Source organism: Bufo gargarizans, chromosome 4 (genome assembly GCF_014858855.1).
Source record: "Bufo gargarizans isolate SCDJY-AF-19 chromosome 4, ASM1485885v1, whole genome shotgun sequence".
Taxonomy (NCBI): domain Eukaryota; kingdom Metazoa; phylum Chordata; class Amphibia; order Anura; family Bufonidae; genus Bufo; species Bufo gargarizans.
Window position 1 is genome coordinate 453,321,939 of NC_058083.1, and position 23,555 is coordinate 453,345,493.

General features: G+C 44.5%; 1 protein-coding gene across 2 annotated transcripts in view; it reads left to right on the forward strand.

Moving 5' to 3' along the window:
* Window positions 1-23,555, forward strand: part of SPTBN1 (spectrin beta, non-erythrocytic 1) — a 169,884-nt gene that overhangs the window by 56,215 nt on the left and 90,114 nt on the right. The window contains exon 1 of one of the 2 annotated variants that reach the window (XM_044289549.1): window positions 16,577-16,921. The exons of the other annotated variant lie outside the window; for it this stretch is intronic. Coding sequence (XP_044145484.1) covers window positions 16,813-16,921 — 109 coding nt within the window. The 5' untranslated portion in view covers window positions 16,577-16,812. Of the gene's footprint in view, window positions 1-16,576; window positions 16,922-23,555 lie in introns of those variants that run through there. 2 annotated transcript variants of the gene reach the window in all.

Below are 23,555 nucleotides of genomic sequence, written 5' to 3' on the forward strand. Positions count from 1 at the left end.
TAATTGGACATATACATGGCACACATTTATTCAAGTTTTTCCTGACTTACAAAAGCCGCAAATTTTAGCACAGCCAGCAGTTATCCAGTATGTAAAGTTATAACTATCAGATCGGTGTGGGTCCTGATCAAGAGAACAGGGGCCCTGTACCCCCTGCTGCACCCCTGAAATGACCGGAAGCGGCCTATCGCACATGCACGCGGCCGCTCTATTCAGTTCTATGGGAGTTCTGGAGATGGGTGAACGCTGTATTGACTTTACGATGCTGTGCCAACCTCGCCTTTTTTCTTCTTTTTTATTTTTTTTATATAAAGTGGGTGAGGCTGAGCAGAAGGGATGCCTCCCTTCCTCGACCTGACACATTTACAATATTTTACATCAGAAAACTGGCCGGAAAATAATGCTGGACTCTACACAGACTTTTTTGTTTTGTTTCATAAGACTCACTTGATGTGAAACGTCATCTTCTGTAAATGTGCCCCTGTGTCTTCAAAAATGTTTTTTTCTTTTATGGTCAGAAAACTTGTGTTCCTATGGACATGTATTTTATGGTTAAATATGTGATGTAGCGCAGCAGGCTTAGCTGGGTCTTAGTGCTATATGACAACACATTGATTTAAGAGAAAATCATCTTAGCTGGGGATACAAGGCCAGGGGGATGCTGCTGAATAATGAAAGAGCGTGCTGCGGCGCTGAGTGCATGAGAGAACAAGGTCAGATGAGAAGGACGACTGAAGGATTCACTTGATACAGGAGAGGAACATTAAACCACCATAACCACATTAGCAGATGTCTGTCTCACTGTACATTTAATCACTTTACGATCCTTGGGGCTATCGCATCTGGAGCTTGGAGCACAGAGTCTGAATTAGAAGTGCGATTTTCAGGCCCCTAGTTGGCGCTTGGAGCATGTGGGGACGGCCGCTCGCGTCACCCCTGCTGTTTTGATCAGCTTGATCGTAGACATGGAAAAAAGCTGGAGCCTCACAGTGGTGTCTGGGATGGAGACCACTCATTTATATTTATATTTATCCATGGCATTGGAGGTCCAGATGTTTTATTATATGGGCACGTGTGCCTACCTAAACCTAATGAAATAATAGTGATGATCAGCAAGAGGCTATTTGTGGTGTAATAAAAGCCCAATGCCAGCTAAACATGGCATTTCAGACGAGTGCAGTTATCTTCTCAAACTTCACTTTTGTGAAGGTTGAGGAAGTGGATGTATCTGGGTAAAATATGTACACCTGGATGCCGTAGATGTCCAGATTCATGGTTTGGGGCAGAAATCGGAATGGTTATCTGAATCAAGCCTGACGCTGGGTTCAGACCTGAGCGTTCGGAAACGAGCGCTCTGTATGCGCGATTGTACGGGCGTTTATACAGAGACTGGCGTTTACACATTGTCGCGCGTTCCCGAATTTCTATGTGCGGGAACGCGCGACAAACGCCCAAAAAAAAGCTCAAGCACTTGTTTGAGCGTCGGGTGTTTTACAGCGCGCTCGTACGCGCTGTAAAACGCCCAGGTGAGAACCATTCCCATAGGGAATCATTGGTTCTTGTCTGTTGTGCGTTTTACAGCGCGTAGGAACGCGCTGTAAAACGCTCAGGTGTGAACCCAGCGTAAAAGAGGTTTCAGGAAGAAACCGGACAACACATTGGATGCTTCTGCTACAAAGAAACAAGGGTTCCTTACCTGACAGATCCCACGCCGCTGCTCTGGTTTTCCCAGCCAGGCTCTTTTTACCTGGCCGCAGGGACTTCATGTTGACAACACATGACCACTGCAGCCAATTACTGGCCTCTTCGGTACACCACTAAAGACATTGACTGGCTGCAGTGGTCAAGTAAACAGAGTGGCAGTGTGGGATCTGTCAGGTAATTAAAGGGGTTATCCAACCCATATAATGGCCCCACATATAGGTCATACTTACCCCACTCCCCAGCACCCGCGTCGCTTCTGATCCTTACAAGGATCAAAACATTCAGCGACGACGGGAGCAGTCAATAGGAGGCCGCAACGGGGACGAGCCTACCTAGCATCATCCGGGATGCTAGGGAGGCTCGTCCCGTCGCCACCTCCTTTGGCTGCTGCCCCCTGTCACCGGATGTTTTGATTCGCGTGACTGAAAGATGTAGCGGCGACCGTGTGGGGATCAGAAGCAACGCTGGTGCTGGCAGCGGGGTATGACCTATATGAGTGGGCCTGGTCATTAGGCAGGTCATTATAGCGGTTGAATAACCTCTTTAATGCTTAATTCTTCGTGAAAGAACGGTCCTGGAAAGCTCTTTCGTCTATCGTCTCCATTCATTGAACGAGTATGGGCAGTTTCAACAATTGTAATGGCCAATACGGACTAAAATGCGTATGGTCGTCTCTGCGAAATGAACGTTCACCAGATGTTTGTTCAACTGATGTTCAACCATCAACCGACTTCTATCTAATGTGTATGGCCAGCTTTAGGTTTTGTTTGGTTAACTTGGTTGAGAGTAATGGGAGATGGATGCAGAATTCAGTCTGGAGAACATTTTATCGAAAGCCATTTCCTTGTTGAAGTAGAAACGGGAAACAGATGAAAGGAAGCTCTTTGTAGCCAGTCAAAATATATAACTTCATGGCTTCTTGCTCTGTGACAGAAATTCTTGGATTTCATTTCTATGTAATTTTGATAATGGATCACCTTTACAGATATTTTACATATTATCATCCCCTTTGTCCACCCATTTTGTCTGTTTCCTCCCTGTGTTAAGTAAGTCATGGCTTGGTCACTCCTGGTGGCTCCTTGAATCTTGAGACACCAGTATGAAATACTTACAAGGATAATGGTTGCCCATAAACATTAGATGAATGTTGGCTGATGCTGCATACAATCTATATATTGTGGTGTCCTGTCTCTCCTCTGGCAGCAAATGTTGGGTTTTTGGATTTCATTTTGCCTGTTCTTTTGTTCTCATGCTGGAGGCTTTAGGAGCTGAATCCATGGATTATATTAGTGTATGTCTTTTTAATTTGCTTTTATAACTTTGAGTAAATACAGTGGTATCATTTGAAATCCACCATAAATCATCTTGGTCCCTCATGGTAAAGGACTGTCATTGAGAATACATTGACTCCATTCTGAAGATTATACACATGACCCTTCCACAGACCACCTATTATATTACCTGACTGTGGAGCTGTATGCACCCAAAGGTTGAAATGCTATACAGCGCGCTCAGGTGATATTACCTTGTGGAAACCCAATTCTTCTGTGTCTTGGAATGTAAGATCTGCTCCCACCAGACATTGACGAAGAGTGACTTCACAGCACCGCTGGTAAAATTTATAGTCAGACTAATAATAAAATCCTGTAGGGAGTACCAATTAATTGCATGTAGTTTGTCTAAGGCCTCGTTCACATTTCCGTGTCTATTTGATGCATGTGGAAAATCCAGAGCATCTCCTACCAATGGTCTGTGAAACACTTGCAGAACACAGATGCCATCCGTGTCATGTCAGTGGTTTTTCACAGACTCGTAGCCTATATAATATGTGGTTTTGGTCTGCATCACAGAGTAGTACATGTCTCCCTGATTTTTACTGAGGAAGGGGTAATGCGATACCCCCAAAACGCTTCTAGCTTAGACAGGACCCCAAATTCTGGACCACTTGGAAAGCTACCAGATTGTCGCAAAGAGAAATTGTCCGTCACATGAATGGTAAATTCGAAATGCAACCTGTAAGACATGATTCCATGGTGAAGGTCTGACTACAGGTGCCAAACATTTTGCCAGTGTGCGAATTCAGGACGAATTTTGCTTGTATACTACTAGTCTACATATCCAGAGGACCACAGTACAAAGCAACTTTGTCGACTCATCATTTGAGACGGTAAGACCGTTCGATTTATATCCGGTTATACTTAAAAACTTTCGCTGCTAATATTCCAGTGGGACGCCGCTGGTTCATGCAATTAGCGGGACGTCGCTTCACTCTGTTCACTGATTTCGTATACCACTGCCAACACCGAATTGGACGCGATTATAAATCAGTGTTTTATCGCTACCAATAGAATCAAGACTTTTCCCATACGAATTATATACGAACATTTACACGATTTGCTGCTATTCATGTTTAGAAGTTGAATCGATCATTCCATCTTATTCCTCGAATTTTTGATATTTTAGATTATTGTATCTCATTTGTTTTATGGCCTTTTATAGTTACTGTATGTTGGGGTATGGGTATTTATAGATATTAATTATAGATATTATTTACCGCCGTTGTGTTATTGCCACCTACTATACTAATTGATACCATATGCAAATAAAATTCAAATGGTTCAGATATCCTGAGAGTGCCCAGTTATCTTTGTTTACCTGATTTTATTTTTGAGTGGACTGGGTGAGTCCACTTGACTGAGTGCACCTCTTGGGTCAGCAGTTATTCCTGTGCGCCACATCTACTATTTTTACAGTGGTCACATGATATTGATGTGACATCAGTGCTGCAACCAGGTAAACAGAACTGGAGTGACGGTGCAGGATCTGTTGGATGAGTAACAATCTATTCTTTACTGCATGCGGATCGCATGTATTGCCCGGTTTCCTCCTGAAACAGGAAAAGTCCTTTAATGCTCCATGGCATCAGTGGGGGCCGCCCTCTAAGGCAAGATTTGCTTCTAAGCATTCTAACGTCCCCAAAAAATAAAATGGAATTCCCAAAATGATCCAAACATGAAGTAGACCTATGGGGAATGTAAAGTAATAACTATTTTTGGAGTTATTACTATCTATTATAAAAGTAGAGAAATTGAAATTTGGAAATTATTCCACATTTTTGGTAAATTTTGTATTTTATTTTTATAAATAAAATGAATTTTTACCACTGTCATGAAGTACAATATGTGATGAGAAAGCAATCTCAGAATGGCCTGGATAAGTAAAAGCGTTTTAAAGTTATCACCACATAAAGTGACACATGTCAGATTTGCTAAAAATGGCCTGGTCCTTAAAGGGATTCTGCAGTTTGTTTAAATTGATGATCTATCCTCTGGATAGATCATCAGCATCTGATTGGCGGGCGGGCTTAGTCAGCTTGATCGAAGGCTTGTCCCGGCCGGGCCGCGCGCTGTCTTGAATGCGCATGCCGCCTTCTTCCTGGCCAGTATAGTACAGAGCCGGCGTGCGCGTTCGCGGGTCTGTACTATACTAGCTAGGAAGAAGTTACCATGGCGCATGTGCGTTCAGGACAGCGCTCGGTCCGGGCGTGAGAAAATAAGGTGTCTTCTGTGCAAACGCGGCCATGGGATTCGGGAGAAGAGCGGTGGCCGTAACTACGGGAGACAAAATGACAACAATGAGGTAGGAGGGGATGGGATGAATATTCTCAAGAAGGGTGGGAATTGGCTAATAAAATTATATTTACAAAAATGATCACTGTCAAATCATTAACAGATTTAACAGTGATAAATAGTGATGGGAATATCCCTTTAAGGTGAAAAATGTCTGGGTCCTTAAGGTGTTAAGAAAGATAACAACTTAGCTGATTCAGGTAAATATAGGAATAGACCCCCCCCCCCCCCCCCAAAAAAAAATGGGTTTTGGGGGTGACAGAAGCCCTTTAGCCCTTTAAAGGTTAAGTTTTAGGAAGTTGCCCTCAGTGATATGTGTTGTTATAGCAACTGTCCTCTGTAATATCCTGATATTCAGTGATTCCAACACATAAAAACAGATATTTCTCTACTGGTCGAAGACTATATGACAATGAGTCTTTGGACTTGTGATGGGAGGTTTTGCATTCCTTAGATCATAATTTCTAAATTATCTGAGGCCATACGCTTTAACAGACAATGTATTCAGCAATTGAGGGCATGAGAGAAATAGCTGTAGGGATGTGTGCACATGAAACCCTTGTGATTCGTATGGGATAAAAACAGCAGAGACTGGAATGTTAAAACAGCCATATAAAGCTCATTGGGGTCCACCCAGGCATGGGAGCTCGGAGGCATGTAGGCTTTTTCTCGATAGCTCGTAACCATTTGCGTATTAGGCTTCGTTCACATCACCATTCAGCCTTTCCGTTCTCCTGCTCCGTTTAGGGGCAGGAGAACGGAAAGGACGGATAAGCACATAACTGACGTCAAACGGAGCCCTTAGGACCCCATAGACTATAATGGGGTCCGTTATGTTTCCGCTCAGAAGATGATTTTTAAGCGGAGACAAAAGTCCTGCGGGCCCAACTTTTGTCTCCGCTTAAAAATCATCTTCTGAGCGGAAACATAACGGACCCCATTAAAGTCTATGGGGACCTCAGGCTCCGTTTGACTCCGTTTGGCATCAGTAATGTGCTTATCCGTCCTTTCCGTTCTCCTGCCCCTAAACGGAGCAGGAGAACGGAAAGGCTGAACGGTGATGTGAACGAAGCCTTAGAACCGTCATGATGTACTCGGACAGACAGGTGTGAAGGAACCTGCTGCAGATAGTGGCGTTGTGTTCATGAACATGGCGTGCGCCATATGGACGAATGCGGTGCTCGCTGCCTAAAAAATAATTGTGTTGACCCTTCAGCAGTAGATATGCCCCACTAAGATGATGTTCACAGCACCTTACTTTTCTTTAGTGTGCTATCTATTTCTGATACGTATAGCACACACAACCTTACAAGTCAGTGGACCTATTCACACATCAGTTTGGATCTATGAAAAATGTAAATGATGTGTAATGTCTCGAGTTATACGACTTCTGGATTTATCAAGTGATATACTACTTCTTGTAGGGGTTTTAACCTTCTGTCTCATGCAGTGATGATGCTGGACAACCATGGAGGTGTATACTCGACTGGTGTGATGTTTTGGGCCCCTCCACAGACTTTCAGAGGTTTTCAGAGATTTAGTTGTTGATAACCTCAGGATAGGTCATTAATATCAGATCAGTCGGGGCCCGACACCTGGGTCCCCTGCTGATCCGCAGCTTCGCAGGCATAGCGCTGTCCATTTGATAGTGGCTGTACTTGGTATTGCAGCTCTGCCCCATTCACATGAATGGAACTCAGCTGCGCCTAGGCCACATGACCGATGACTACGACGTTGCTGGTCTTGGACGAGGCCGCTGGGCAGAAACGCATGATTGGCAGGGGAGTGTCCCTTCCGCTCAGGATGCTGCCTCTGCCAGCAGAATAATATGGCGCATGCACAATGATTTTGGAATTTTAGTGGCATGTTCACAATCATGTTTTTATTTAACTAGTCATATAATTTGCACATGCAAGGAGGCTCGCACTTATTATCGGTGCATGCGTGAGATTATCATGGCCATGTGAGATGTTCGACCACTTTAATCTGCCAGCACATTAGTTGATAATTGGCTGTAGAGGGACGCTCCCTCATAGACTTAGGGCTCTTGCACACGACCGTATGTATTTTGGGGTCCGCAAAAAACGGAACAGCTGGCCCCTAATGGAACAGTCCTATCCTTGTCCTTAATGCGGACAATAATAGAACATGTTCTATTTTTTTTGCGGAACGGAAATGGAATGCACACAGAGTAACTTTTTTTTATTCTTTTTTTCGGACCTTTGACATTAATGGTTCCACATAAAAAAAAATGAACGGACAGAAAATATGTTCATCCATAATAAATAAGCTGCAACTGGGGCGCGTAGTGCAGCTCCCTGTGTATTCTGCATGCGTTCCCACAACTACATGCTCATTGTCCCCGCCTGTCTACCCCTTCATCAACATAATATTGTCTTCCTTGTCCAATCACATCCTCACCTCTTATATTAAAATTGTTGGATCAGATCTGAGGCTTCTGTTTGTCTTTGCAGCGGAAATTAAAATCATCCATGAAATAACCCTGCCCTCCTCAGATATGGCAGGCAGCGGTTCCTCTGTAGCCTTGGCTTCTTGTAACTTGATTTCAGCATGTTGTGAAGTGGCCGTTACAGCTTCACATGAGTCACTGACCACAGGATGGCCCGACATTTACCTTAACAAGACACAATAACATAAGAGTGGACATTGCTTGACGTGTGCGGCGTCATTGTGGAGGTGGTGAAAGTATTCAAGGACACTTACCACGGCAGAGAGCGCTGAACCAGACCGTCTCTAGTGCCTTTATGGGCCACATTGTCTGGGAAGACTGGGTGACAACCAGTACGGCTGACATTTATAGCCCCCAGAGGGCTCTTTACCCGAGAAACACTTAAAAACAAATTAAATGCTTAACAACTTGACAACTGAAGGGAAGTATTTGCGGCTGATTATATAGCTTGAGGTGGAAATGCTCTTTAACTTAAATACCCTTTGACAGAGGTCACTGATCGGTGGGGGAGCGTTCGTAAGACCACTCGTTCCCGATTGGCAACAAGTAATCGTGTAGATGAACGATCATTTGCGCCCCCCCCATCCAGTTTTCGAGCGGCCGGGCGCACTGATGATAAGCAAATATTTAATTTAATGGACTACACTTGAGGAGAAATTTAAAAAATAATGGGTTATTTAGAATATACACCAATATGAAATAATATTAATTTGAGTTTAATTTCAGAAAATTAGGCAGTATGTAAATTGGGAAAATAGAGGAATATGTTTGAGTCAAATTTTTGAAGGGGATGTATTGAAGGATTTTGAAACCTTGATAAAGGAGTTTGGGATGCCAAAAAAAGATTTGAAGTATTTACAAATTAGGGATGCAATTAATTCATCAGCTGACCTTGAGAAGTATAAAAAAAAGCCGCTTCTGAGAATATTAATCACTTTCTCGGGAACATGGCCGTCTTTAACGCGGGGCAAAAGGGGCAGCTGCCCTGGGCCCAGTTGCTCCTGGGGGGTCCAAAGCAGCTGCCTCTTGAGCCCCGCTGGCCACTGCCTACAAATTTAATGTGTCTCCACACATTCTATAATAGCGCTCTACTCTCTTTTATCGCTATACCATCCCCCTACACCAGCACTACACTGTCCAGCAATGGTGCGTTCCATCACGCATAGCCCCTCTCGGAGGCTTGACATGCACCTCGCTCTTTAAATGCACGCCGCTCCTTCTCGGTACAGCAGCAGTGCGGACGTACACGTTCAATTTAGGAGCACTTTGTCGTCCACAACCTACCATCTTACCTGCAACAAGTGGCATTAGGTATCTCTCTACACCACACCACCGTATTTCTGCATATTCTTTTCTTCTTCTCCTTCCTCCCTCATTATGTTGTCACATGTACGCTGACCTTGGCATCCAGTTGAATCAATAGACACTTGGTATGCTTTTTATAATGTCGCCTCACTACTACCAACAGTTCATTATTATATATATATATAGATAATGTATGTGTGTGTGTGTATGTGTGTATATATATATATATATATATATATATATATATATATATATATATATATATATTATTTGTATAATGTTACCTGCCTACCACTTAGTTCATTTCACCCATACCAGGTATTCCCCTATATACTATAGTATAGTATATAATAGTCATCTATCTACTATTACCCTTCTTCCCTACTTTGTCTGGAATGTTCAGAACTGTAAGGCCCCTTTCACATGGATGAGTATTCCGTGCGGGTGCATTGCATGACGTGAACGCATTGCGCCCGCACTGAATCCGGACCCATTAATTTCAATGGGGCTGTGTACATGAGCTATGTTTTTCACTCGCCACTTGTGCGTTGCATGAAAATTGCTGCATGTTCTATAGTTTGCGGTTTTCACGCAACGCAGGCCCCATAGAAGTGAATAGGGCTGCGTGAAAATCGCATCCGCAAGCAAGTGCGGATGCAATGTTAGTTTCATGGATGGTTGCGAAGGAGACTATGTTAATGAATAGGGATGAGCCATTTACTTTATTATTTTCCATTATAACATGGTTATAATGGAAAGTACTTAGCATTCTGTATTATAGCATGCTATTAAAAGTCCATTGAGGGTTAAAAAATAATTAAAAATTACTCCCCTCATCCACTTGATCGCGCAGCCGGGATCCTCTTCTTTCTTCTTCTTGCAGGACCTGCAAAAGGACCTGCACTGACGTAATTACGCTCACCACTGAACAACGCAATCGCAGACAAAACTGACTGTAATTGCGTGCGCACTCGCGCGGATCTCCCTCAATGCACCTGCATCGCATCCAGCCCCCACCTGCGACACCTGTGTGAAAGAGGCCTTAGTATTTACAGTAATTCACGGTGGAGGGCGTGATTGCATGCTGGGGTATGAGAAGGCGGGATCCAGGGGACCCAAGTAAAGACGGCCCTGCTCGGGAATAGAAAGGTAGTATTTCAAGGAGCTATAAAATACTAATGAGGGAATTACAAACAAATATAAAAATAGTAGCCAAAGAAAAATGGAAAAAAGATGATAAATGGAAAGATGTATTGGGTAATAGGCCTTTGGTGTCATTAAGAGCCTCACACGGGTTTCTCAGTTCTTTCTTATACATAGGTTACATATCGCCCACCTACACTATTGAAAAAAATGGGCTTAAGAGCCACAGATGAGTGTCCAAGATGTGGTGAAGAACAGGCAGGTCTGGTCCATCTAATTTGGAGATGTCCCAAGTTTTTTAGATTATTGATAAAGCTTTAGGAGTACAAATACATGGTGACCCTGTGGCCTGTATACTGGGGGGGGGGGGGGTACAATACATTTGGGCTTGCGGAAGGTTGTGAAACAAGTACTCTGTAAGCAGCTGTTTCAGGCAAGATTGCTTATTTTGAAAAAATGGATGGAAAAAGACCAGCCTTCTGTGAATGAATGGAAGAAATCTGTGAATAACATGATAAAAAGGGAAAGGATAGTATATGACAATAGAGGGATGAAGGACCGTTTTGGTCAAATATGGAACCACTGGCTTATCAAAATATAAATCAATGGTTAGTAGAGGGGAATAGAAAACAGCAGCACTACGCAGTAATACAGGTCACCTCTGCCCCTTGTATGTCGGAAGTCTATAGACCAGCGGCTACCCCCGTGTGTAAGAGTGAACAGAATCGATATTTAAGACAAAGACGCGGCACTCGCCAGGGTCAGGAAGATTTCTTTAAGCTTTATTGCTTGTTAGATGGCATGCTGGAGAGCAGGATGGCCACGGTGCGCTTCGGCGGTGACGGCCGTTTCGCGCAAGAATCGCGCTTCTTCAGACCGCCTAGGGCCGTCACCGCCGAAGCGCACCGTGGCCATCCCGCTCCACAGCCTGCGCAGCATGCCACCTAACAAGCAATAAAGCTTAAAGAAATCTTCCTGACCCTGGTGAGTGCCGCGTCTTTGTCTTCAATATCGATTCTCATCAAAATACAAGTTTGAGGGAAAAATTGGATTAATTGTAAATTTTAAATTTTTATTTTTTTTTTTGGTCTCTCCTTTCAACCCTTTTAGGGTTGGGTAAAAATAGGAATATATTGTGTTATTTTCCTGTTTTTATGATGTATTTAAAAATGTATAAATAAAAATTTTCCTTTTTTTTAAACTAGCGCCTGTTGACTAGTTCTTTTTGTCGCTCAGTGATCATTACGGCCCCGCATCTGTATGTGTGTTAGATGAACGGATTGTGGAATGAGCGCTCTGACCTCCACTTCTATAGACCATTATGTTGCACTGCCTACCTGCACCTCTTCTGGAATAACAATTCTGGAGTATCATTTATTTGTATAACTTTTTTGTTATGACTCTGCTTTGTACCATTCCTTTATTATTCCTGCTAGAAGTTATAAATGAATTGCTAGCAGTTTGCAGTGGAGGTCCAGATGGGTGTTACCAGTTGGGGTGTGATCCTGCACAGTCTGACGCTATCCAATCAGTGCTGCCGTTGTCAGACCTTCATACTTTAATTGTAAACTGCTAGTAATTAGTGTATGGTGACGCTGGTCACCGGCAGGCGTCGCAGCTAAGTTCACCGAGTAACAGTTATCCCATTATAATCAATGGGATCGCCTCTCCCTTCGCCGTGTAGCTTTACCCTCAATTCATAACTTCTAACAGGTAATGCAAGTACTTAGTAAAACGGACATGTTAAGAGTAGTTACAGGTCATGCAATGATGGGCAGTTATTACTTCGTCCTCGGATAGCCTGTTGTGCACAGTTCCATAGCTGTACCCTTTAAAAGCTGGCTGTATTATTAGTATATATAATAGGAGTTATTTACATTTTCTTGCATGACATTTTGTGCAAAAGTGTTAAACTTTTTGTCTTTCTCCACTGCTTTTCACCACTTTTTATTTTTTTAAAGGAATGTGCCTAGCAGAATGGTGTGGGGCCACCAGACAGAAAACTAATATAAATTATAATTAAAAATCTATGCCAGCTCCTAGCTGGCATAGACTTCAGTTTGTGGCGTACGGACATCGCAGAGCCTGGTCTCCTAATTGGTCACGTCTTACTCTTTTACAGAGACTGGCGTGTGCCTATTATTGGTAAATGAGTGCTTCTCCTTATCGTAGTGTTCCCATCTGTTAGTTGTGGGTACATCTAAAGGGCAAATATCACTACAAGGATAAAGCATCGGTCATATCATTGCCTTGTTTGCCTGTCCATTCCAGTAACCTGCAACTCCTTAATGCCAAGCCCATGGCTGCATTCAGACCAAAACGGTCTCCCTCAAGCTTTGTCTTCCTTATCTAGAACTGGCCTCGAGTAGTTTGATGGTGCTATAGAAACTGCTGTTTGCAGAGGGTGGAGCGATGTGTTCATGTCGGAGAATCAAACCACCTGTAAGTTTGCTTAAAGGTTGGAAAAATGCAGATATAATGGGTGTATATTCACATACAGCAGATTTCTTGCAGAAATTTCTCTGACTGTCCCATTCATCCTGAAAGGGGTTTGCAGAATCTGTGGACATGCCTTTCAGATGAATGGAACGGATTTAGAGTCACGGATATTTCTGCAGCAAATCTGCTTTGTGTGACTTCAACCTCAAGATGATCTTGGGATGAATCAGTTGAGGTGTATTATATAGTGACTCTAATAGAAATGAGGTTACTTTTACACTTGCGGCAGAGTATTCCGGTAGGCAGTTCCATCGCAATCCAGACGCAAAAGCATGCATTTGTGAGACTGATCCGGATTCGGATACGTCTCACAAATGCATTGCAATACCAGATCCGTCTTTCCAGTTGTCATCTAGACAAAAACGTATCCGGTATTTATTTATTTTTTCAAATTTTTAAAGGTTTGCACATGCGCAGACCGCAAAGCCGAATCCGTTTTGCTGGGACACTTGGGGCCGGATGCAGCATTAATGCATTTCAATGGAAATTAATGCCGGATCGGGCATTCCGACAAGTGTTCTGGATTTCTGGCCGGAGAGAAAACTGCAGCATGCTGCTGTGTTTTCTCCGGCCAAAAAATGTAAGAGGGACTGAACTGATGCATCCTGAACAGAATGCTCTCCATTCAGAATGCATTAGGTTAAAACTGATCTTTTTTTTTTTCCGGTATTGAACCCAAAGGACAGAACTCAATACCGGAAAACTTTAACTAAAGTGTGAAAGTACCCTAATGCAAACAAATTAAAGCGTAAGATGACATTAAAAGGGTTTTCCAGTACTTGGTTATTAATGACGTATCCTTAGGATGTCATCCACATGAGAAAGGTAGGTGTCTTGACACGTGGCACCTCCACCGATCAACTGTTGTAGTTAGCTGCTGGTGCCGTAAACTATACTGCAGCTCAGTTTTTGAACAGGAGCCGAGCTGCAGTATCTTGGTGCAGTACACAGTGGACAGAACCTTCTGCTTCTGGCTCCATCCAATGTATATAGCCAGAGGCTGCCCAAAACAGCTGATCAGTGGAGGTGCACTCCACTGATCTGATATTGATGACCTATCATCAAAGTACCTGAAAATCCTCACTGATTCCTCCACTGCTACTTTTCCAACTCAACTTTGGTCCCTGTCGCCCTCCACTTCCTGGTTCCAACTTGACAAGGAACTGGCTGGAATCAAGCAGGAGATAGGAAAAGGAGAGCAGAGAGGATTGGAGCAGCATCAGATCAGAATGCAAGGGGGGGGGGGGGGGGGAGACAGTAAGTTGAGTAACTTATTTTTTTTTTTCTGCCCCCTGGAAAACAGTTTTAATTTACCCTAGTATACAGAATTGCCACACGCATGAGGGCTCATGCACATGACCGTGGTTTTTTGTCCACATCCGATAAATGCTGCAAAAATCACACTAGACCCCCAAAATGCTGCATGCAGTTATTTGTTTTTAAAAATACACCAAGTAAAATTTGTGTGGAGAGAAGAGAGAGCCTTAGGCCTTATTCACACGTGAAGAAAAATGGTCAACAAAAATGGTTAATCGGTCCTATTTGCCCCCCTGTCATTTTTTTCACAGATGCCTTTGTTGAAAGCGGCCATTAAAAATGTCCCCTTGACTTGTACGAGGGCCGGTGGGCCTTGAAAAGGGACAAAATAAGACATATTCTATATTTTAACAGTTAGTACTGTGTTAATAAAATGTATGTGTGAATACACCCATAGGGCCCCATTTATCAATTCTCTCCAACAGTAACACTGTTTTAGTTGCCCACAGCAACCAATCAGAGCTCGGCTTTCATTTCCTGAAGGGCTCTGAAAAAATTAAAGCCAAACTAAGGGCAACTAAGACAGTTTTACTGTTAGGCAGTGAGGCCTATAGACTTGTCATTGTTCTGAAACCGGTGTATATGATCTGTGCCAGTCTGCATCGCAAAAAAGTTGTGGATTTTCTGTCCGTACCACCACACCACAAAAAAGTACTGCTACTTTTTTGCGGTGGGACTGTCGGATACAGATGGGTCCACGTCTGCACACGCTCGGTGCCCGTGCATTGCGGACCGCAATTTGCGGGACTGGCCGGCACGCGTTCGTCTACATGAGCCCTAAGGGTCAGTTCACGTGACATTTTATGGCTCAGTTTGACGTATACGTTACAAGAAAAAGGACACAAAAACGCAGCATACCGCGTATCCTGCACAGTCCGGTTAAAAAAATGTGTGTATGTATAAAATATATATATATATATATATATATATATATATAATTTTTTTTATATTTATATATATATATATAATTTTTTTTATATTTTTTAATTCAATAGTACTGTATGGCATCCGTTTAGCATATACGTTAGGCCTCTTGCACACGAACGTTGTGTGCCCGTGGCCGTATTGCAGGTCCGCAATACACGGGCACCGGCCCGTGTGCACTTCACATTAAGGATGCGGACCCATTCACGGAGATGCGGAACGGAAGCACGGATCGGAACCCCAAGGAAGCACTACGGAGTGCTTCCATGGTGTTTCTGTCTGTGCCTCCGCACCGCAAAAAAATAGAACTTCTATTTTTTTGCAGTGCGGACAGATCACGGACCAATTCACGTTGCATGGGTCTTGATCCTTCCTGGCCGCTGCATGGACGTTGCCCGTGCATTAATGCACGGAACAGATGCACAACGTTCGTGTGCAACAGACCTTAGACTACTTTCACACTCGCGTTTTGGATTTCACTTTGTGAGATCCGTCTTGGGCTCTCACAAGCGGTCCAAAATAGATTCGCTTTGCCCTAATGCATTTGGAAAAGGATCCGCTCAGAATGCATCAGTTTGCCTCCGTTCAGTCTCCATTACGCTCTGGAGGCTGCCTGCAGCATTTTGCTGTCCGCCTGACGAAGCGGAGCCAAACGTTTTCTCTGCCACGATAGAAAACAAATTTGTCCCCCATTGACTTTCAATGGTGTTTCAAGACTGATCCGTCATGACTATATGACATAATGCAGCCGGATCCGTTCATGACTGATGCATGCGGTTGTAGAATTGTAACGGAAGCGTTTTTGCAGATCCATGATGGATCCGCAAAAAACGCTAGTGTGAAAGTAGCCTTAGGCCTCATGCACGCGACCGTATGTATTTTGCAGTTTTTTTTTTTGGCGAACCCATTGAAATGAATGGTTCCGTATACAGTCTGCAAAAAACGGAACTGACACGGAACAGAAGGAAAATACGTTGGTGAGCTGTGAACCCCTATGTAGTAAGTAGTTTACTAGCAGTTAGAGCAGTCTCAGATGTTCTCTGAGGTAAAGCCTCTCTTCTGTATCTCAGTGAATACATTTGGTGATTCCTGTGCACGCCCCCCACTAATCTGAGAGAATCCCCGGACTACAATGGCCGCCCTCTTTATTGAGGCTGCAGTCAGACATTAATACATTGCTCCGCACAGATATGTGACAGCTATTGATCGGGGTGAAGGGGCGAGGAGGAGGCTGCGCTCCCTGCCATCTGATGGTAATCGGAGACTTTTCCGTTACATGAGGCTCTTAAACAAAAGCTTGTCATTCCTGCAGCTTTGTTCAGGGGCGTTCCATTGTCTGCCGCCCTGTGCCGCCGCGCCAGACAATGCGGCTGAGCCTCCCTGGGCTGCAGGCTGAGTGCTGGGAGCTTCACATCTGAGCCTCATTCCACAGACACGTCCTCCTGTTTGGTATTTCTGCCTTTTGCTGCTCCTAGGGGCAGCCTCCTACCCTCTCCTGAGCGGTGGTACAGCCTCCGCTTCCTTTACAATGTCTTATGCTAATCAAGTGACATCACCACTAAATACACAGTGTGGCTACTGATTAAATTACATCCCAGCGAGCAGTGAGGAGGTGTGCTGCTGCTGCCTGCGAGGCTGAGCTCTCCAGCATGCTGGGGGCTGCCTTCCATCAGCACTGAACCCCCTCGTGCACACCGTCTGACACTTACGGGGATTTTGTACTGACTCAGACCCGGCGCTTTGGCAGGTTGGAGCCCTTTGGATCTATGGTGGCAGCACACTGCGGTTTATGCATCCGATAGCACAGCATTTTCTTTCCAAATGGAACTGCAAAGGACCTCTAGCCTATCGGGTCCCCTGTCCCCTGGATATACAGCGCAGGTGCCCTACAACTACAACCAGCTAGAGGGGAGATTCAAACAGTTACAAGGTAAGCTCTGGGCTTGTCATGTTAGCAGGGTTGCTATGAGATCTGGCTGGAAAGCTGATGCCGGTCTACAGTGTAAATAATGCAGGTGAGCTGTAATAGTAACCACACTGCACACGCCTGTGCAGGAGAAATCGGGATTAGTCCCGTCGTCCACTGTACTATGGCCGGTGACAGGGCTTCACACCCCATGTTGTGGAATGGCTGGACGTCAGGGAACAATGGGGGTGACGGAGTGGTCTTTTGTGTGGAATTTAGCACCTGATGGTGGCTACCAGGCGCCCATGTCTGGGCAGCTTGCTGGCCGCCATCGATCACCGGCCAAACTTATTTTACACTTTGACAGTTTCCACCATCTGCGTCTTCTCTGGTCGAGTCCGAGAGGACATCACATATGGCTCCTCTCTGAACTTTAGGTGGACATAAGTTACCGCTCATGATTGCTTCTTGCTGTTTTCAATCTAATTTTATTCACTTTTCATGTGAATAAATTAAATTGCATGGAGGAACATTAGAGGAACAGTGCCAACAGCCAGCGCTGACAGCTGTCAGTACAGCATGCTCTGGGTTGTGTATGTACGTGGTCATGACTGAGAATGTCAGTGCTGGTTGTCTGTGATTAAAGATCCACCATTAATAACTGAACCCCCCAGCTCTCGGCTGATTCCCCCACACACCCAGGAGTCGGTGGTAGTATTTACCTATGGGAACGCACATTCCAGGCCCCTCTCTGCTCTGGATATCAGTGTGAACAGTTTGAGCTGTGACATTTGTGAAATTTTTTGTGCATAGAGTATGGGGGTCATTTCAGAACATTTTTTTTATGGTAGTTTTTTTTTCCATAAAAATGCACACGGCTCCATTTTTGCAAGCTTCTTTAACTCCTGTGCGACAATATTTTGTCGCACAAGCGTTTCGGCATCTCGTTCCCCACATAGTAGTGTTTAGGGTGTGCTGGAAGCCGGGACTTCAGCCCCGATAAATTTACAAACTGTGCATCTCCTGGCAGCAAAGCCAGCACAAAATGGGAGTAAAAGAACTATGTATTTATTAAAATTCCCTCCTTTCCAGTCTCAGACTGACATTGAGTACATTAAACAGTGCCCTACACTAGAGATGAGCGAATTTCCGCTTATGAAATTCGTTCACACTACGTTTGGTGGTAAAAGGTGAATTGCCTTATGGATTCCGTTACCACGGACCATAACGCAATTCTATGACTGAATGCCTTTAGAGGCATTCCGTTATTCATTCCGTCATAATAGAAGTCTATGGGCTGCAAAAAAAGGATCCGTCCCATTTCCGCTACGCAGGGAGTGCTTTGAGTCTTCCCCTGCATAACGGAAACGGAACGGATCAGTTTTGCTGCCCATAGACTTCTATTATGAAGGAATGAATAACGGAATGCCTCTAAAGGCGTTCCGTTATGCATTCCGTCATAGAATTATGTGGTAACGGAATCCATAATGCAATTCACCTTTTTGCCACCAAAGAAAGTGTGAACGAATTTCATAAGCGGAAGTTTGCTCATCTCTACCCTACACGTTGGTACTCCCTGCAGTCATCCTGTGCTAATGTCAGTTAATTTGATTTAAAAAATACAGATAAAGCTACATAAAAATCAACCAGTATGTCCGCTATTGGGGTGCGTCCACATCAGAAACAAAATGCAGAAGTCTTCTACAAATTTTGCATCCGATCTGCATCAGAAACTATAGGGGCAGGACCCTCAAATTGATTGCATCCGTTTTTGTCGAGGATGTGGCTGTAGATTTCACCTTCGTCATTGTAGAGGGTAAAACCCGTGATGGAGATTTGCAGAAAACAGCATAAACGGACATTCTGCAGATTACAAATCCGCACCGCGGCTGCAGATTTTATTACGTAGCACGTGGATGAGAGTTCTGTGGCACACCACTATGTAAGGACACGGCCACACAGTGTAGCTGTGCCACGGCTGAATACTGTACGTCTGTGCAAGCCGCAGCACGATCATAACTGATTAGAACCAAATTGTCCATTCAGAGCTCATTGTTAATGGTCAAGCGGTAACCCACAAAAACGTTTCGCTGTACCCGGACTACCCAACCTTCCTTGTTCCAGAAGAATTGGGTGTACAGATTACCAGTCTGACAGAATAGGACAACCCCAGCACTGCTGATGTAGTCCTTACCCCAGCATCAATCATGTTTCAGTGTGCTGTGCTAATAGGTTAGAAGCCACTTCATACATGAGACCCCCCCCCCCCCCCCCCCACGGTGTGCACCATAAGCTGTATGATATCACATTGTGAGGACTGGGGTGTTTAAAGGGGTTCTACGGGATTTTGATATTAATGATCTATCTTTTCATCAGTCACATGGCCTAGGTAACATGGTCCCATTCAAGTAAATGGGGCTGAGCTGCAGTACTAAGCACAGCCTCTATCCAGTGGACAGAGGCCATGGTGCTCACTGGAACTCGGGCGCTGCCGCTTTATCAAACCGCTGAACGAGCGGGCTGTCCTGGGTGTAGGACCCCCGCAGATCTCATATCGATGACCTATCCTGAGGACAAGCCATCGATATAAAAATCCCGGAAAGCCCCTTTAACGCTTAGATTGTGAGACCCTACCGACAGAGGACCCATCAATTCCCCTGGTACATTTTAGTAAATACTTTATTCTTCATAAAATAACAACCCTGAAGCATCTTGTCTTGGATATCTGTTATGTTGTCCCATTCCTCTGTTACTCCTCCTAGAAATACATTGACAACTGGGTGATACCAGATGGGAGTGTGTGCCCACACTTGCTGTCAATCCCTGTAGGGACACGTCACACATTTCTAAGAGGAATAGCAGAGGAACAGCACAACACAGTTCTAAGAACATGGGGAATGTTAGTATTTACCAGAACACGTGTCAGGCGCTCCTTAAAGAGACGCTACACTGAAATGACACTTCCTTTGTATTTGAAAGCAATCTGTTGTCCTCTGTTATCAGCCATTTTCGACTGGGTGGCTTCTGACTATCGAGCAGAGTACAGGTCTATGCATACACATGCCTGTATCTGCCGGCTTTTGAGGGTTGGCTTCTATAGTTTATTCGATTGATTTGCACTGATTACTATGTGTTGGTGACAGCTCAGCCCTGGGGTTGGTGGTGACAAGCTTTTGCACTGATCGGGTTTTGCTGCGGTGTATGCCAGGGACTGGCAGGAAGTGGATTGGATTGGCCTGAGCTGCTGATCACGTTTTGCCTGCCTCGCTGGGCATGGCATTGTACGCCGAGCAGGTGGGACAGGGCATGCGAGCTTCTTGTCAGAATTCAATATAAATCCGCTGCTGAGCATTTTATGACCAATCTGCTCCAAAGCCTGTGAGATAAATCATCCGTGTGTCCTGCGCCCGTTCCAGCAATGGGCTCAGAAGAGAGCCTAATAAAAAGCAGGAGGGGGATTATAAGAGACGGGTCTCCTTAACAAAAGGCTGCTTATTCTCAGCACTATGGGGGGGGGGGAGAGAAATGGGAGCAACTGATCTTGTCAAGGGTGGGGTCTGCATACAGGAAACCCTTTAAATTACCAGAGGAAGCCCAAGGCCTCCTGTCTGACATCAGTAGGAAGGATGGTGCGTCTAGTAATGCTCCCAGGGTGTAGTGGAATTCATTCCCTGCATATGGACGGCATCACGTTTCCACTTCACTATGCAGATGTTGGTCCTGCTGTGCTACATGTCAGCCGTCACAGAGGTGGGGAACTCATGAAGTAATGCCCTTGTGTAAAGTGTGGGGGCGGGCAGACTGTTAAAAGAATATCACTGTGCCGAAATATTCACAGGCTAGGGGTTAATGCACACGACCGTTGTCTGGGTCCGCCTCAGTCGGACCAGTGGGGCCGCAAAAAAACTATTCTTGGGGACAATAATAGGCATTTCTGCCATGGGCCTTCCGTTGCGCAAATTGCTTCCTAGCCTGCTCTTCTTTCACCTCGGCCAATGGCAGCCGCATCCTCTGCCCAGCCTGTCCTAGCGCTCACCGAGTAGCCTCAAAATGATTACCCCAGATTTCCAAAAGATTGGTACCGGCCCATATTTATAGTAGCAGCTGCCAGGATGTATTGCAGTTCTACACTAGATGGTATTTCATAGCATCACGTAGGAGAAATGCATTAAATACAACTATAGTCGTCATTATTTGCCTCATGTGTCTTTATCCTATGGCCAGGGTCCGTTATGTACCACAGGTCCCACCAGCAACCGCCCCCCCCCCCCCCCAACCCCACCCCACCCCCTGCTCTAACATCTACTATTGGGGGAGAGATGGGACATACACAGTATGTGACGCCCAGTGTTCATCTATGCGCCAAATGATGGTGAGTAGGGGGTGTGTAATGTTTCTTTTATAGCTATTGCTTTGATGCAGTCACCCATGGCAACCTATCAGGTCAATGCTTTGCAGCAGTTGCCTATGGCAACCTACCGGATCAATTCTTTGCTGCAGTTGCCTATGGCAACCTATCAGATCAGTGCTTTGTGAAGGAAATATTAAGGCTAAAGTCTGATTTGATTCTTCACAGGTTTTGTCTGCACTACATGAGACCCATTGCGATTTTTGTTTTAGCAACAGCGGCTATAATTAACACTTTCATATATTGCTTTGCAGTCTTTCATCTTGAACGTAATAGACATACCAATTTAAAACGCATTAGCCTCCGGGGTGTGTCCTATAGATCCCAGAATTATCATTTAAGTACATTCCCATATACTTTCTCCACAAATTGTACAGTTTTGTAACCTTTATGTATCGGATATTAAGTTTCTTCTTTGCTATAATTTGCGCTATAATTTTGAGCTCAAACATTCAATTGCCAAATTGATGCTTTCAGATTCTGTGTGCATCTAGCAAGCACCAGACAAAAGATCAGACGCTAGACTCTGCCCCGGTTATGAATGCACGGTATCAATGCCTGAGGCGACCATTTACCCATTTTTATTTTTTTTCGCCCCCAACAAATTATAGAAACCCACTGGGGACCTGTGTCAAGAGCTGCATATGGGGCCTGGCAGGACACCGAAGATTGAGAGTCAATTACGCCTACAGTCGATTGCACATGCAATTGCAGATGCAGGCTCTTAAGATCTCCTACAAATATCTTACTTGCCAAAAATATTTCTAGCCAGTTAGGCCCCATCTATAGAAATGCAAATGGCCCTTCTTGGGTCCTGAGCATAATTTTTTAGGGGTTGTATGAAATTCTAGATTGATACGATGGCAATATCTTTTAAATGGGAAGCCATCATTATGTCTGTGCAAATATTTCCTCACCTTCTGATCGAGTGTCTCCACAGGGATGACATGTCCACCATAAATGAACTCTGCCTGACTGTGTGCGCAGTCATACGGGAACTATGTATCAACAACTTTCGTCTGGACGGCTACAAATATGGGTCATTCTACAGCAAAGAAAACAATCTATTCCCTTTTGGACGGCTTTGAAACCATGCCAGACTATGACTGATAGTTTTCAAGCCACTAAATCAGATGTACAGGAGTGGGTGGCCCAAGCCTGTCAGGGCAGGGTTCCTTCTTATCTGTCCTCCCTGAAGAAGATAGGTGGGGCAGTTAGAACAAGTCTCAATATCTCACGAAATAAGTCTTCACCTTTTCCCCAGGTTTATTTCCTGTGTTTGGCATTTTAGAAGCGTAAAGATGGCCATTGATGTACGGTACTAAAATAAGGCCAAGAGGTTATGGGCGGCTTACCAAGAAGCTATCAGTGTTGGGGGCTCTGGTATGTCTTATTTCCTAAAGAACACCAAAAGAACCAAACTCAAAACAGTAAAAAGTTACCGACCCCCGAAACACAGAGCATAACAAAAATTCAAGTGGGTATTCTGGACAGTAATGATCTCCCTGTTCAAATTACTATTCATTCATATTACCGTTATGAAAGGGGTTTTCTGGAATTTAAAGGGCTTCTCAGGACTTTTGGGGATGTAGTTCTAAGCACCCCTGCCAATCAGCCTCTTCCTAGATCTGTGTTGTCACATCCGTCTTTCACATAGCCTTCATGTATCTCAGTCCCATTCAAGTGCAATGTACGACGCTGTGCTTGGTATAGTATGAAGAGGCCACAGTGCTTGTTCTGTTCAAATATAGCTGATTGATGGGAGCGTCAAGAGTCTGATCACACCCACCGATCATATAGGCCTCTGGATATGTTTAGATCCTGGGAAAAAATAACTTTCTTGGGAATATCAAAGAATTCAATATAGTTTGGGGAGTGGTGTCCAGAGAGCTGGTAACTTTTTACTTTATTTACAGGGTTGTTTAAGTTCAATAAAAGCTCCCTCGTAAATGTGCTAAAATAAATTTTAAAAAAGTAGCAATAATTACCTCTCTTCTCCACTGTCGCTTCCAGCGTTGTGCTCTGATCTTCCCTGCCACTATCATCATCATCATCCTGGCTGTAGCGGTGATATTCTGTGCGTGTAGGTCACTGCAGCCAGTCACTAGCCTCAGCAGTACACGGGACATCATTACTGAGGCTAGTGATTTCCTGCAAGGCTGACCTTTGTGCACAGGATGTCACTGCTGCAGTCGGGAGCACAGACAGTGACTGGGAGGAGCAGAGAACGACTTTGGAAGCTACAGGCAA